A 17,664-nucleotide genomic window follows, 5' to 3' on the forward strand; every position below is an offset into this window, starting at 1 on the left:
AGTTCATTATCACTTTTATCATTGTTTTTTTCCTAAAAAAAAGGTTTACTTTTCTTTCGGAATCTCGTGATGTTGCTTTTATGTCTTTTTACCTCATGTCCTTGCATCTTCTCTTCTCTACCTATTGTGACATCTGCAAACAACATTTTCTTTCGGAATTTTGATGTATAACATTTTCAATAATTGACTAAGAATATTTTTTTTTACATAATTTAAATTATATAACCACCAATATAAATTATATTTTTTAGTTAATATAAATATGTAATGTTGTCATATTTTAAAAAAGTTAAAATAAAATTTGTTTGCTTAATTATTTTTATTATTATAATTTTATTTTTAAAACAATTATGCTTGTTATTTTACCTTTTAGAGATAAATTAAAAATATTAAAAAAATATATACCTTTTTGGAAATTTTTTTATCAGCTTTTTAGAAAGTTATGAAATATAGATAAGTCTTATTGATATTTCAACATATAACGTTTATTCTTAAAAGATTTAAATAAAAACAATTATTATTTTAGAACCCAATTTTGACTTTCTTTAAAAAAGTTGCAATTTACACTACAATAAAATCATGAAATAGAAACCAATTTTTAGAGACCAAAATAATTAGTTACAATAGGAACTAAAATAGAGACCATTCTAGAAACTAACAAAAAAATTGGTTTCTAAATTAGTTTCTATTATTTTCTATTATTGTTAAATAGTTTCTAAATTGGTATCTAATTAGCAACTAAGGTTTTAGATACCAATTATTTAGTTTCTAAATTTGGTCTCTAAAACCTTGGTTGCTAATTAGATACCAATTTAGAAACTATTTAACAATAATAGAAAATAATAGAAACTAATTTAGAAACCAAATTTCTTTTTAGTTTCTAAAATAGTCTCTAATTTAGTTACTATTGCAACTAATTATTTTGGTTTCTAGAAATTGGTTTCTATTTCACGATTTTTTTTAGTGTTAAAATATGATTTTATTTTATTAAGTTATATTTTTGAAATATGATTTTATTAAGTTATGTTTTAAAATATGATTTTATCATAAGTTATATATATTTTTAAAATCCCAAGTTAAACATTGTTATGATTTTTAACATCTTATTAAACTGATTATTCAAAATCCAATCATTATTTTTTCATCACATGAAACAAATATTATAATATATCAAATTCATGTAAAAAAAACAACACAATCCCTATTACAAATATAATATAGAAAATTAATATTTTAAGTAGAAAAGAAACCAAACTAATAGAATGAGAAAAAAAATAGAATATCAAACAAATTCTAACTTATTATCAACCTTTTAAAATACAACTTTAAAAAAATAAAATTAAAACATGAATATATTAGAATTACTGAAATTATTTAATTCGATAAATTGGTTTGAAAAGTTAGTAAATTGTATTATTTTTTAATTGATTAATTTAATTCATGAATTGAATGAGCTTAAGTTGGAGATATTAATTTTATAAAATATTTCTTATATTTTAAAAATAACTAAAAATATTATAATATTTTTTTAAAAATATACATACATTATAATTTATATAACAAAAAATATTTAAAAATAAATTAATTTTGTTTAAAATTTTATTTTAACTCTATATTTTACTTTTTTTTTAAGAAGATAAAATGATCAGTTGACTTAAGATAGAAGGAAGTTTGACTATAAAAGAATTACAATCTATTTAAAATATAGGTTAAATTAAATCAATACATAATTAGGAGATTACATAGATTCATTGGAAAGTTTAACCTTATAAATAAAAATATTGTTTTAAATCACAATTTTTTTATTAAATATTTTTTTAAATATAAATTATCCATATTTATAATTCCAGATATATTTATCCATTTAAATAAAAAATGATTGCTTGTTACAGAACCTTAATAAATAAATATAAAAGATAAATTGATGTGACATAATGAATCGAAAAATATTAAAGGATCATTTAGTGTTTTTTAGTGTAATTTAGGATTTTTTTAAAAAAAGTTAAGAAATGTAACAAAATTTGCAAGTTCAATAATTTTTTTTTTCATTTTTATGTCATAGTAGTTATATATAAAAAAATTAATTAAATATTAGATAAAATAATAATGCAATAATTAATGGTTTAGTTTAGCTTTGAAATAAGAATACATTTTTTTTTTATAAATAATATAACACTTAGAAAAAGAAACAAGAGAATAGTTACTGGTAAAAAACATATAATCATCGAAGAGAGGGACCCACTTGCGTCTCTGCCATTCGTCTTCAGATTTCCGTGTTCGTCGTAAAATTTCTTCTAAGTTTTTTTGCATTCTACACACAAAAAAAGAAAAAAGAGACAGAGGAAGAAGAGGAAGATGACGCGGGGAAAGCAGAAGATCGAAGCGCAGAAGCGGAACGCAGAGAAGAATCAGAAGTCAAAGGGCTCTCAGCTAGAGGCCAGAGCCGTTGGCCTCAAAGTCATCTGCCCCATCTGCAAGGTTTCCAATTTCACCTTTTTTCTTCAAAAAAATTTCCTTTTTCTTCTTGCCATTCTTTCTTCTTGTTGTTATTTTCTCCGAGTCACAAAAAAATTGAATTTTGATTGTTGGGCGCCTTTGCAATTACCCTCTGATCACCTGGTGGTTGTTGTGGTGGTTGTGTTAATTCGCTTTGAGTTATCTCGTCGAATCAGCTGATCTGGGTTGTGCTTATCACTTTTTGACTTTTACATTATTTGTGTTTTCTAATTCAAAAGTAGTCATTGCTTGACTGATACCATTTAATCAGCTTTGAAAAGGAGGTCTTGTTGATGCAAGGGTTGCTAGGATAATCAATCTCGCTTCAAGTGATTCAATTATTAGTTTTGTTAATTACTATGAGCTAGTTGTGTCAATTACATAACAGATGATGTTTTGTTACACTTCGTGCGTAGTTGGTTTTTTTTCGGGTTACAATCTGGTGGTTTGTTTTTTAGCAAAAAAATTCAATGTGTGATGGAAGGCACGTTACAGCTGCTGCTGTTGTTGCGTGAATGCGTTGGTGGGGATGTCAGAGAAAGTTATGCAGTTATGCATTATCTTATTTAGACTCTCGTGTTAGTCTTCATTTGTTGTGATTTGTGATACTCTCGGGTGTCTTTGTTTGAGGTGTGGTTGAAATAATGCATATGCTAACTTTTTAATATGTTTGCTTTGGCAATGGATATCGACATATTGTTGGGTTTCCTATCCAGTGGTGTGGTCCCAACACAAAATTAGGTGCATGTTGCATGTTGCATGTTGCATGTTGCATTTTGCATTTTGATTGGATTAATTGTGGATGAGTAAATGTAATCTTTTACAAAATAAACATTTGAAGTTGTAGTTGCTACGATCTACTGTACCTTTTAACTTTGGGTGAAAACCAGATATCCAGAGCATAGCATCAGTGTTGTGACTTGGAGCAAAAGAAAAGGTTCTTGGGAAATGGTGCTACTTTTTCAGTGATATGCTAATAAACGAGTTTGAGATGGGTTTTAGGTTCTTTGGCAAACTATTTTGTGTGCCTGGCTTCTTATTTGAAGTTAAGAGATAGCTTTATCTATAGCTTTTGCTGGTTATTCTTGTGCATTGTTTGTCTGTGTTTTGTAGGACTTGTTTGTTAGCCTCCTTTCTTTGCACTGATTGCTTTATTCTTTCAAATTTCATTACCTTCTTAAAGAGAAAAATAAGTCCTATAAGGAACATTGAAGTTTATAGCTTAGACACGTGTACCTTTTGTTTGTGGACAACGTAATTTTTTGCTATGTATGAAGCACCAGCTCCAACACGGATACCAAACAAGACACGGAGACTGGGACACGACTAATTTCGACACCTCTAATATATAGACTTATCATGACAAAATCTCAACTAAGAATTAAAATTTATATAACTGACTACTGACTGTAAAAACAAATTTGCAAAGTTATACTGTTTTTCTATAATAATGGCCCTCAGAATATGTTTTAAGAAACACATTCCTTAATAATTAAAACAACTAATTAAGTTGACTGAAAATAAGCATCACACAAAAAAATTATGACCCTAAAAAATTTATGATGTAAGTTGTTTTCTTTTAATTTCTTATTTTTGTATGATAGTGGTGTCTGGAAGTGTTTACTCAAGAATAAGTGTGGATTCACACGCTTGACTTGTATTCAAGTTGTGTTGAAGAGGTCTCCAAGAGGTGTCTAAGCTTAAAAAATATTTTTTAATTTATGACAAAGTTGAGGAGTGTTAGACACGTGTCAAAGACATGTCAGTGGTGTTGGTGCTATCTACTTACATCTATAATTGCTTCTGAAAGTACATGATATTGATTTAAATTATCATGTGCTTTTATCCTGATCCGTAGTGAAGTGAATTTAATATGTTGATTCTGGTGTTGGTGTAGGTTTCATGGTTCATATAAACTATTGTATTACAGTTTGAGTCTGAACTGTCTTCATTCTTTGGTAGTGATGTGATATTGAAATTGACCTGGTTTTGAGGGGATGGTTGATACACCTGACAGTTTACTTTTCTTCTTGTTTGTGCTTCTTAGATGTATGGGTTTGCAAACAAAACTTATCGAAGTTATGCATGAACTGTATAAAAAAATTAATTTTTTTTAGAAAAGAATGCTGTGGGAAGATCATAGTTTCCCATACATTTTTTCAGAACTGAACTGCTGAAGCATCTCCCTTAAAGAAGATCTCTTTGTAGAAGTGGTTGAATGTATATGTATTTATACTACTATTAATAAAGTGCCTTGTCATATTTATGGATAAGAACTTTGAATATCATTAGAAATTCTAAGTTTATGAAACTTACATTAAACACAATAGAGGTCAAGTCTTTACATCTTGTCTTAAGCTTTTTAAGGTACGTACTTGACTTAAGAGAGGATATACTATCTTGTCCATCCATGAAAAGGAACTACACAGGAGAATCAAGTACATGAAGTTGGAACAACTCCTTTTGAAAAAATGGCCAATACATCTGGTGTAACAGACCTTTCTATAAACTAAATTTACTTGGTTCAAAAGATACTCTGTTGATCATGCTTAAATTAATAGGTCAAATAAGAATATTTTGTTCTTTGAGAATCAAGGATATCTTTTTTAATATCATCATTTCTTCAGTTTGACTAATAGACTATAGCTCTAATAATGTACATTTGGCGTTGATCATTCAGTTAGGGTGACAATGACAAGGATACTATAGTTAAATTGGTTGATGGGCACATTCAATTTTAACACTTTGGATTTTTTCTTGTGTATTTTTTAATATATTGTATCATGCTTCTTCACACCGCTGAACATTATTTTTCAGGTCCAACTTGCAAATCAAAACCAACTTGCTGATCACTATGCATCCAAACATCCGAAGGAGAAACCCCCTGCAGAGTCAAGCTAGAGATATTTTGAGCACATGGTACGAAAGGTTCAAAAGATAACACACTCTCTAGGTGTACCTTCGTGCTTTTAATGTAATCCCCTGCTTACGATGGAGGTTGCAACATGTTTTAATTAATCATGTTAATGTGCATTATTGTGAGATCAGAAAGGACTATGAAAACTGCATCTGTCATTATAACAATATTATCATCATGTTGCACCAGTGTTCACTAAGTTGGGGTGTTCGTATTGTTTGATGCCAAGATGGAAAGAATGGAGCTATTAAATTTTTGTACATTTTAAATTTAATTTTCCATTTTGTTACAGGTGTTTTGTAAACTGAAAAATCCAACATAAGCCACCGGTGTTAACCAAAAGAAGACTGAAGTAGTTCGTAATATCGATGTGGATTGGATAGACGTTGATGTAAGCTCCAGTCCAAATTTCAAGAGTATATAATGTTCATCCTATCAATTATTGTTGGATTATCCGACTAATAATGATATCACTAAATTAAAATGTATAATGGATAAATAATAATTAGTAGCTAATTAGATATAAATTTAGATATCAATATTTTTTTAATTCTAAAATAATATATAATTTAGTCAATATAATAATTAATTATTTTTTTTATAAAATTAATATTTATTTAATTATTTCTAATAGTAACACTTGTTTTATGAAAAACAAAATTAATAAATGAAGATCTTTAGTATATACTGTTATTACATTAGAACTAGACGTAGATAAATGAAAACAAAATGTTGTTGTTGTAAGTTTAAAATGTTTAAATTTTGTAAACTATATTATATGTATTAAAATTACAACAATAATAGGTATATATATATATTAAAAAAAATTATAATAATTTTTAACTTATTAAATGTGATTTTTTTTTTCCTAGTAAAACTATTGGGAGCATAATTTATATACTTAAAAAATTATACATTTAAAAGTTGTATACTTTTTTATTAAGAGTTGAATAAAAAAATTTAATAATCAATTACAATAAAATAAATTGAATTTTGCATTTTTTGTATAGTTTTTTTTATAATTTTTTTGTCTCATATTGTAGGGACTAAAATAGTTTATTTTGGCTCTTTTTACATATTGTAGGGTGAATCTTGAAAAATAGGAAAAATTTTCTTCAAAATGGTGCACGTTCATTAGCTACCACTCTCACAAAATTCACTTTCACAAATTATAGAGTGTAAAATTATAATTTGATATTGAAAATTCATTTCATATAAATTATACATTAATGAAAATTATACATTTTGTAGCTGATTTATATAAATGAAAATAGAGTGAAGATATATATAATATATCAAGATTTAGAATCATCGTCATCTAATATAATATGATATGTTTGATCTGATATGTTGCATGAATTTAGCAGAAACAATGGCAAAAGTGACTTGGATTTTTATGTCCAAAAACTTTACAACGACCACCTTTTCCGCATAGATGGTTTAGACAAAGAGAATTACAATGTTTGTCATCCTGTGTTCCTGGGTTGCAACTTCGTACACGGTTGTCAGAACAACAATACACATCCTTTTCTTCTATATCTTTTATGCTCATCCATTCATCTAAAGCCTTCACATCACTCTCCTTCATCGTTGATTCTGCTCCACCTATATCTTCACACACCAATTATACATTATTCTAACACAATATCTACCATAATCACATACATTCATCATTAATACATGCATGCAACAACACATATACTTTTAATTGAATCTGAAATGGTTAATGCATGCAACCTATAACAACAAAGATTAGAACCGAACTTTCTTAGTTTCTCCCATAATGAAACTCAGTTTACCTAAGAATAACACGATGACCAGAATGCAAGCAAGGAGTGGTAAACGTGTTTTCTGTGTATTAAAATTCTTCTAAAAACTATCCATATATATAATGGAAAATTATTGTTGTTGATAACCATAATACAATCTTCAATGTATTCATATCAATTACCCTTTATTTTAAAAACAAACTAAATCAAAAATAATAATACAAACTGCTCACAACCATATTCACATCACATTTTTATATTTTAAAATTATAATAAGAAAGAATATATTTTTAATCAATTTAAGATTATTATAGTCATAATTATTATTTTTTAATCAACTGATATAATTTTATACCATGATTCATCAATAATTTTTTTTTCAAAATTAAATATTTCACCTATTAATATTTAAAAAATCACATTAATTTAAGAAATAATTAAATTTCTCAGATTTGTCTTTTTAATTTTTTTTTAAAATAAAATAGAGTAATAAGTTTTTATTTGAATCAAAATTTGATAGATTTAGTTTTCACCCTAATTCCATTCATCAATGTATTGTTGAAATCATAGTATCTTCCTTAAATCATGAAAATTGAGTTTACGAGAGAATAAAATGAAGAGAAGAATGGCAGCAAGGGTAGAAGAGTTGTGGTTGATCCTTGATATTTCTATTTCTAATTTAGTTGGTAGTCTTGGGTAGACAGTAAGAGATTATATTGTGGTTTGATATGTATATAGAAAGATACTCTTTGAACTTACTACTATAAAGGTTGAACCACCTCTGAAGTGGGTCTATTTAATTTTATTACTTCTTACTGATAAAAAAAAGTCATCTTTCAATATATTTTTTTTTGGAATAAAAGAAGCATTGCGATATATATAGCTAGAGGGACATGTGTTACCTGCACAGAAAACTGACTTTATTAACATAAGTTTTTTTTTATCGACAAGAAAAAATAAATAATATGGGCCACTTCCCGAGTGGTCCAACCCTCATACATCCTGAACACCCAACGATTAATTCAACATAACAAAATCGATCAATTTAAAACGTTAATTATTTATATAAAAAATAAAACGAGTTACTAAAGTCATTTAATCTATATAACCTACAAACTACAAAAATAGTCATGAAAGAAAATAAATTATGTTTTTTTTTTTAAAAAACTTCATTTTTCTATCATGGTTTGCCATAATCTACATGAATCGAACCAACTATGGACAAGCTGAAAAAAATAAGACCAAGAAAACATCTGAATAATGATTAAAAATAATTAAACATCTGGATAGGAAAAAAAATCGTTATAGCATAATTTAAAATTAATTAAACTCATTGTTCCTGCCGGTTGACTCGATTGCCTTCGCACGTTTACGACAATCACATGCCCAATTATCCCTGCTTTCGTTCGTGCCTTGCTTCGATCAAACACCTGAAAATGCAAAGACAAAGGGCGCCCTAGAGGCCGTTTGCACTCCGACGCTCAAGTTAGTACTGGGGCTAGGAAACACCAAAACTTAGCTGTAAAAGCTCATTGTGTGCTTGCGTAAGTGTAGCGTAAGAATTAGCGTACCTTATTAGGTTTGATACTACCCCTTATATACTCTAGGGTTGTGCTATTTCCGTTAACCGTAATTAGGGTTACTGAGGGTGTGCCTTAGCGCCGTTATCACCCACTCTTAGGGCAATCTAACGTGTAAGGCTCCTTTACTGGAGTGCAACCTCTGACGTGATGACCACCTAGGTACTTGTGCACCTAATACCTAGGGCCATCCGTCCTGGGAGTGCCCTAACTGTTCACATGCCATGCATGCAGTTTACCACTGGAATGTAACACTTGCGGGCCTTATCTCTTCCAGTGGCTCTTTACTCGTGTTATGCCTGAACGCGTCATCCACACCACACGCATGGACCCTAGTGACTACAATCAAATCCGTATCAAACCGGGTGATGAATGGAAGACGGCTTTTAAGACCAACTTTGGTTTATATGAGTGGTTAGTTATGCCCTTTGGTTTAACTAATGCACCGAGTACCTTCATGCGCCTCATGCATCATGTTCTTAGACCATTCATTGGTAAGTTTGTTGTTGTTTACTTTGATGACATTCTCATTTATAGCTTATCTTTGAATGACCATAGGTTGCATGTTAGGCAAGTTTTAGAAACCCTTAGGAAGGAACATTTGTATGCTAATCTTGCTAAATGTATGTTTGCTCTTGATCATATAGAATTCCTAGGGTTTGTTGTGAGTTGCAAAGGGGTCCATGTGGACAAAACAAAGGTGATGGCCATTCAAAATTGGCCTACACCGAAATCTTTGAATGAGGTCCGAAGTTTTCATGGACTTGCTTCTTTCTATAGAAGATTTGTCCCAAACTTTGGTACCATTGCCGCACCACTCAATGACATAGTGAAAAAGGATGTGGTCTTTCAATGGGGAGAAGCACAACAAAATGCTTTTGACACTTTGAAAGAGAAATTGACTAATGCTCCCATCTTGGCCCTTCCTAATTTCACTAAGACATTTGAGATTGAGTGTGATGCTTCAAGCATAGGTATTGGGGCTGTTCTCCTTCAAGAGTGTGATGACTCCATTTTTGTGGTAGTGGATCGTTTTTCAAAGATGGCTCACTTTATTCCTTGCCACAAAGTGGATGATGCATGCCACATTGCAAACCTCTTCTTCCAAGAAGTGGTTCGCTTGCATGGGATTCCTAGGTCTATAGTGTCCGATAGAGATCCCAAGTTCTTGAGTCACTTTTGGAAGACCTTGTGGGGCAAGCTTGGGACTAAGCTTTTATTTTCTACCACTTGCCACCCACAAACTGATGCTCAAACCGAGGTGGTGAATAGAACTTTGGGACAACTATTGAGATGTTTTATTTCGGGGAATCCTAGAGTGTGGGAGAATTTACTACCTCATGTTGAGTTTGCATATAATCGTGTAGTAAATTCTACCACCTCACATTCTCCTTTTGAGGTTGTCTATGGGTTTAACCCCCTAACACCTCTTGATCTTCTCCTATTCCCCTTCTTGGAGATGTCTTGTGCAAAGATGGGGATGAAAAGGCTTCTTTTGTGAAAACTTTGCATAAAGACATCAAGAGGAGAATTGAGAAGAAGGTTGGCAAGTATGCTGAACTTGCCAATAAAAGGAGAAAAGCATTGTTGTTTGATGAGGGCGATTGGGTTTGGCTTCACTTGAGGAAGAATCGCTTTCCTACTAAAAGGAAGTCCAAACTAATGCCTCGAGGGGATGGACCTTTCCAAATCCTCAAGAGGATTAATGACAATGCTTATGAGTTAGATATGCCTGATACATTCTTAGGTAGTCATACTTTTAATGTCAGCGATCTAACTCTTTTTTCTGTAGGTCTCCAGAATTTGTGGTCGAATTCTCTCCAACTCGGGGAGTATGATGGAGATCAAGCTCAAGTGGACATGGAGGCCAATCAACAAGATCAAGAAGAGGTAGAGGCACAAATGGAGGACGCCCATGGAGGTCAAAGCCCACCTCAAAGGCTTACAAGAAGCATGTTCAAAGCTTTAGGAGCTAAGGGACAATTATTTTCTCTTTTTGTAATTTCTTTGGTTGAAGGTGCTTAGAGGGAAACATTAGAAACCTCTTTTGTTATAGCATCTTGTAGGTTTTAGTTAGGAGCTTTAGGAGGGGGGGTGCGTTAGTAGATAGGTGTAGGAGTAGAATAGGAGGTGCCAAAGTGAAGGAAGAGGTCACACCTTCCTCATGCCTTGTAATTGGCGCCGGTTCTAGAACTTTTTTAGGAGGGAATTTTGAATTTGTGTAGCTTGCATTTCAGCACCTTAGGCTATAAATAGAGGTGCTCCCTTTGTAAAATGCAGATTGGAATTTAGAGTAAAGAAACTATACTCAAATTTTGAGTGAGCATTGGAGAGCTTTTGAGCCTTCTTCTCTAGTCTTATCTTGAAGGATCCATGGTGTCCTCAAGTGGCGGCAGCACACTCATCTAGGAGCAACCATCCTTCTAGTGGCGTGATCATCCACCCTTACTTCCATCTTCATGAGCTTTCTCCTATCCTTCCTTTCTTCTCTTTTGTTGTTCATGTTTTGAGTTGGTGTTCTTGAGATTTTGGTTCGGCTTTAAGTTTTCCAGCAGCTGTTCTTACTCTTCTTTGTGTTTGGTTCGGTACATTTCATTTTCCAGCTTTCCTTTTCAGTTTTCTTGTCTTTTATTTCATTTTGTTCGGTTCAAAGTTGTTCTTATTCAATTCTATTCGGTGCCTTTGGTTTTTACCTCTTTTTGTTGGTTCAATTTGACAATATGAGGAGCTTCCATATGAGTTTGGATTTGGTGCTAGTTTTGGTGAGTTCTTGACTTAGAACATTGATCCAATTCTAAGAAAAAGTGCCTAACAATTTGTCCAACTCAAGTTGATTCCTAAGAATGTCAAGAATCATTCTCTTCTATGCTATTGGAATCACATCACTAGTGACTTAGGTTTCTCTCTAGCTAGTAACTGGTGTGTTGTCTGGGATCCATCTCTTGTGGCCCAACTCTGTTGTTTGACTTACCGAGGTCCGAGGACACGTCAGCATATCCTGATGACCGACGCTTGACCACTCCTCGACCCTCTGAGCGTACTGTCTACAAGGCACTATGGGCGTACCGCTTGTTCAGGTTGCCTCTGTGCACCCTGAGATTGACGCCTCGCCCTTCGCGACGTCGAATCACGTCGTGGATGGGTAGATCGTGCCAAGGGCTCCGCCCTCTTAGCTTGTATATGGTTTTCCAACAAACAATCTTCCTTATATTTATAAATGCTTGTTTTACTTTCATTGTTTGAACTGTTAACTGTTTTAAACTTGGATGACTTGAACTGTTCTCTTAAATTGACTTGTTGAACGCTACTTCTTCTATCTCGCCTTGACTTGCACCCCTCGTGTTCGATTGTTCACTGTCGTATCTCGCGCTAACATGTTTAACAATGCCTTTGACAAACACTTGAACCTTAGGTAGCACGCTTACCTACCCTGGTTCTACCGTAGGCTTTTCCTTAGGCAGTGAGGGTGTGCATACTAACCTGTAACTGAACTCACCTTCATACACAAAGGTGAGGGAAACCGAACCTGCTTCATAAGGCACGACAGAGAGAGGCCTTTCAACTGACTCTGCTCCTATCTTACTGAATGAGGAGATGCCGTACTGAATCCGCGCCTGCTCCCTGCCTGTCCTCCATGGGTTTAGGGAGGACTCACCTTCTGGACCACACTCTCTCCATTATGGTGCTCTCACTCGAGAGAGGGGGTGTTCTCTACGAACCTTCCTGCCCAGTCTCGGGACTTCTAACCCAAGGAGAAACTCATGACTGACCTCATCCTTGCTGTATAAAGTCAAGGGAGGATTTAACTGGCGAACCTTACTTCTTTCCCTTGGTGTTCTCACTCGAAGGGGAGGGGAGGTGTTCTTTATGAACCATCCCACTCACTCTTGAGACTTCTAACCCCTGGGGAAGGTTCTAAGCTGACCTCACCCTTACTTTAAGCCTTGGCGTTCTGACTCGAGGGGGGAGGTGTTCTCTTCAAACCTACTTTTCCCACTCCCGAGACTTCTAACCCAAGGGAAAGCTTATGACTGACCTCATCTTCGCTCGAGGCGAAAGAGGATTTCTCTGATGAACCATTTCTTTCAACCTTAGCATTCTCACTCGAGGGGGAGGCGTTCTCTACGAACCTACCTTTTTCGCACTCGAGATCTCTAACTCAAGGGAATGGCTCGTATCTTACCTCATCTTCGCTCAAAGGCAAAGGAGAATTTCACTAGGGAACTATTTTGTTCAACCTTGGCGTTCTCACTCGAGGGGGAGGCGTTCTCTGTGAAGCTACCTTTCCCGTTCTCGAGACCTCTAACGCAAGGGAACAGTTCGTGTTTGTCCTTATCTTCGCTCAAAGGCAAAGGAGGATTTCTTCGGTGAACCGTTTTGTTCAACCTTGGCGTTCTCACTCGAGGGGGAGGCGTTCTCTGCGAAGCTACCGTTCTCGTTCTCGAGACCTTTAACGTAAGTAAACAGGTTCATAACTGCATTGTACAAATATTCGAGAAGATACTTCAATCGAAATTTATTGGGTGACCTCATTAAAAAACCCCTATAAGGGAAAAAGAGCGTCCCCTAAGAACTATGTACAATGCTAGAGTTTAACTGAAATAAAACTTGAGGTTGGTTGCATTCCATGTACAAGGAATCGCGCCTCCCTCCAGTGTCTCAAGCCTGTATGCTCCATTCCCAAGGGCCTCTATCACTCTGAAAGGACCAGTCCACTTGGGGGAAACTTGTTCTCTAGCTGATATAGGTGGGCCTTTTGCATCACCAGGTCGGCGACTTGGAACTGTCGAGGCTTCAACTTCGAGTTGTGTTTGTACTCCACCCTTCTCTTCAATGCCTCAGCTTTAACTCTTGCTTCCTCCCTGACCTCATCCAGCAGGTCCAGATTCACCTTTCTCTCTTCGTTGGACTCTTCAGCCACGAAGTTCTGGAAGCGTGGCGAGCTCTCCTGGATCTCCACTGAAATCATTGCGTCCGACCCATACACCAAGCTGAAGGGTGTCTCTCTGGTGGTGGATTGGGGAGTGGTGTGGTAAGCCCACAAAATTCTAGGAACCTCCTCTGCCCAGGTTCCTTTGGCCTTCTCGAGCCTCCTCTTCAGACCTCTGAGCAGGACTCTGTTGGCAGACTCGACCTGCCCATTCGTCTGGGGGTGCTTGACTAATGCGAACACTTACTTTATCCCAACTTCTGAGCATAACTTGCCCAGTTGTTGACTTGCAAACTGTATGCCATTATCAGACACCAAGCGCTTCGGTACCCCGAAGCAACACATTATGTTCTTCCACACGAAGTGCTGGATCTTGTGGGCCATGATCTGCGCCACGGGTTCAACCTCTATCCACTTTGTGAAGTACTCTATAGCGACCACGAGGTACTTCATCTGCCTTATCGCCAAAGGAAAGGGTCTCAGGATATCGATTCCCCATGTATGGAAAGGCCAAGGGCTATAAATCGACCTGAGCTCCTCTAGCGGCGCCTTGTGCCAGTCAGCGTGTTGCTGACACTGCTTGCACTACTGTACATACCTCGTGCAGTCTTCCCGTACTGTTGGCCAATAATATCTCGCACGAATGGCCTTCGACGCAAGAGATCGACCACCGATATGACTTCGACATATCCCTTCGTGGAGCTTTGCCATTATACGCATGCATTGGTCTCCGCTTGCACATACCAAGATTGGGTGGGTGAACCTGTGTCTGAACAGCTCCCCGTCGATGAGAGTGTACTTGGCAAAATTTTTCTGGCCTCTGTGGGTTCCAATGGAAGTACTCCATCAGCCAAGTAGCATTTGTAGGACGTCATCCAGGTTTTTCCTCCTTCGACCAGGAAAACCTGCATTGATTCCTCCCTCAGGATTGGATATATGCTTATCCTGGGAGTCTTCAGTGTCTCCTGGGTCAGTGACTGATGACTCCTCACCCCTCCCCTCCTCGTGCTGACCTGGTGTACCCCCACCAAGTTATCTGTGGTGAAAGTTCGAGGTGTCTTTAGGGTTTCTTGTATGATCGTCCTCTTTCTGCCCCCTTGCCTGAACTGACGAGCTTAGCTAGCTAGTCAGCTCGGGCATTCTGCTATCTTTGGACATGCACCAGCTCAAACACCGCGAATGACCCCTTCAGAATCTGGACATACCCTAGGTATGCGGCCATTTGAGGGTCCTTGGCCTGGTATTCTTCAGTCACCTGACATGTGACTAATAGGGAGTCACTCTTCGCCAACATAATTTGTGCGCCCATCTCCTTGGCTAGTAGCATGCCAGCGATGAATGCTTTGTACTCTGACTGGTTGTTGCTGGCCTTGAAGGCGAACCGTAGGGTCTGCTCGATCAATAGCCCATTTGGTCCCTCCAAGATGACGCCTGCCCCGCTGCCTTGCTGGTTAGAGGACCCGTCTACAGAGAGCACCCACCGGAAGTTGGCTTCCTCTTGGTGTGCATATGCCGAGGAGAGCTCTACCACAAAATCTGCGTAGACCTGACCTTTGATAGGACCTCAGGGCTCGTACTGGACATCGAACTCTGAAATCTCCACTGCCCATCGTACCATCATTCCCGCCACGTCCAGTTTCTGTAGGACCTTGCGGATAGGCAGGTCTGTCATTACCACCACTGTAAAGCTTTGGAAATAATGGCGAAGTCTCCTAGTTGAGAATACCACTGCTAAGGCTGCCTTCTCTAGGGCCTGGTATCTTACCTCAGGACCTTGCAATACTTTGCTCACAAAGTATATAGGCTTCTGAACTTGGTATTGCTCCTGCACGAGGACCGAACTAATCGCCCGCTTCGTCACAACGAAGTACAGGCGGAGCGGAGTACCCGGTTATGGCTTGCACAACACTGGGGGACTGGCCAGGTACTCCTTTTGCTTGAGGAACGCCTCTTCACACTCCCTAATCCAGATGAACCTGTTGTTCCTCCTCAAGCATTGGAAGTAGGGATGACCCTTATCTTCTCCAACTGATACAAATCTAGACAGAGCGACCATCCGCCCTGTCAATTGCTGCACCTCCTTCACTAAGATTGGGCTTCTCATCGCAAGGATTAAACACACTTCTTGGGGTTCGCCTCTATCCCACGCTCGGTGAGTAAGAAACCCAAGAATTCACTTGCTTCCACCCCGAACACGCCACATTTCACCTTATCATGGGTGCGAGCACTTTGTCTATCAACCTCTGGTAGGTGGCACCTGCATTCTTTAGCTCAAAGGGCATCACCGTGTAACAGTAGCAAGACATCTTCGTCATGAACACCGTCTTGCACTCATCCCTGGGATGCATCTTGATCTGGTTGTATCCAGAAAAAACATCCAGGAAACTGAGCATCCTGCAGCTCGAGGCACTGTCCACCAAGGCGTCAATGCTTGGTAGAGGATACGAGTCCTTCGGGCAAGCTTTGTTGAGGTCCGTGAAGTTGACACACATCGTCCACTTCCCATTGGCCTTCTTTACCAAGACCACATTTGCCAACTGTACCGACCAGGTCATCCGGTGTGATGACGCGTCTTGCACGCGCTCGGGTGGGGCGCGCTCAGTGGAACACGTGGGCTAGAAAAGATGAATGGTTCAGAAGTGGGCGTAGTCGCCGATCGCTGAATTGGCGTTCTCCGATCTCTAGTGTGCGTAACCGGCGGTCACCAGAGTTACGTCACAGTCACCGTATGAGTGCTAGGAGATCGGGGGGTTTACACGCCGCCACAAGGAGCACATCGCCGGATCTCCCAGTAAACTTAGTTAAAGCTGTTGAAGGCTCAGAAGGGTAATTTCAAGCGTGTAAGTCCAGTAAGACGATTGTTGCACCAGCATGGGGCATGAAGGTTGAGTGGGTAGGGGGGAACACCTTGCTCATCAGCGACAGGATTCCCAGAGTGGACATTCGTTGGTGGCAAGGTTTCCCCATGCATGGCGTAGCAATAAGGAGGGTGCCACTTGCGACGAGCGATATCACATAGATGATGCACTTTGTTGCATCCGATACTCGCCTCGTCAGGTGGTGTTTCACAGCGCATGGCATGCTGGGTTACTCCTTGAGTTGAGGACTTAGCTGTGCGGCTGGTTACTACACAGAAATAACGTTCAAGTTGCCCCAATCCAGATGACGACACGTGTAGGGTTGGATGTCACCAGTTACTCCAACCTAAATGATGACGCGTGTAGGGTTGGGAGCAATAGAGAAATGACGCTCAAGTTGTCCTAGCTCAGATGACGACACGTGTAGGGCTGGGCACTACCTGCTATCCCAGCCCAGATGACGACACGTGCAGGGCTGGATGCGAGCCACGCGTCCAAAAGCATAACGGCCTGGAGAAAGAAGAAACCTAGCTATAAAGGTAACCTTAACAGAATTTGCAGAGGTACGTTTTTCATACGGCTCATTCTGCTAGGGTTGTGTGCCTTTAGTACGGTCCTACAGAGCATATTTTCTCTTAGTTTTCTTGGGTGTTCTTGTCACTGACTTGAGCGTCGGAGCGCCACCGGCCGCAGAGGCGCCACTGTGTGTTTTTCAGGTTCTCAGAGAGGCTATCTGCTGTGTGGACTTGGAGGGCACGTGGTGACAAGCTGGTGAGGAAGGCTATGACGAGGCAACGCTCTTGCGCTAAGTCAACCGGCAGGATCATCAGGCGCCCACCGTGGGGCCGTGTAAAAGGTGATTCCCAACCATAGTTCGTGTTTGTGGTGTTTGTGGTGTTTTTGGTGTTTTCTATTCGACTGCTCGCTATCGCAGTCGCTTCTTGGAGTTTTCACCGTTTGTTTGGAGTCTTTTGAGTTGTTGAGCTTGCTGAGGAAGGATGAGGACAACGCGCTCCAGCTCAGTCGCGCCATCGACAGACGAAGATGCTGTGTCCATGACACAAGTGATGGACATGATGAGGACGCTGCAGGAGAACGTGGCTGCATCGCGTTC

The 17,664-nt window shown here is 37.7% G+C and overlaps 1 protein-coding gene across 1 annotated transcript; it reads left to right on the plus strand.

Annotated features, from left to right (window-relative positions):
• Positions 1–2,248: 2,248 nt before the first annotated feature.
• Positions 2,249–5,612, plus strand: LOC150029079 (uncharacterized). Its single transcript, XM_090298446.1, has 2 exons — positions 2,249–2,478; positions 5,314–5,612. The coding sequence occupies exons 1-2, from the start codon at positions 2,356–2,358 to the stop codon at positions 5,395–5,397; spliced, it is 207 nt and encodes a 68-aa protein (XP_090154572.1). The 5' UTR covers positions 2,249–2,355; the 3' UTR covers positions 5,398–5,612.
• Positions 5,613–17,664: the final 12,052 nt, after the last annotated feature.

Source organism: Phaseolus vulgaris, chromosome 2, assembly GCF_051622355.1.
Source record: "Phaseolus vulgaris cultivar YP4 chromosome 2, ASM5162235v1, whole genome shotgun sequence".
Lineage (NCBI taxonomy): Eukaryota > Viridiplantae > Streptophyta > Magnoliopsida > Fabales > Fabaceae > Phaseolus > Phaseolus vulgaris.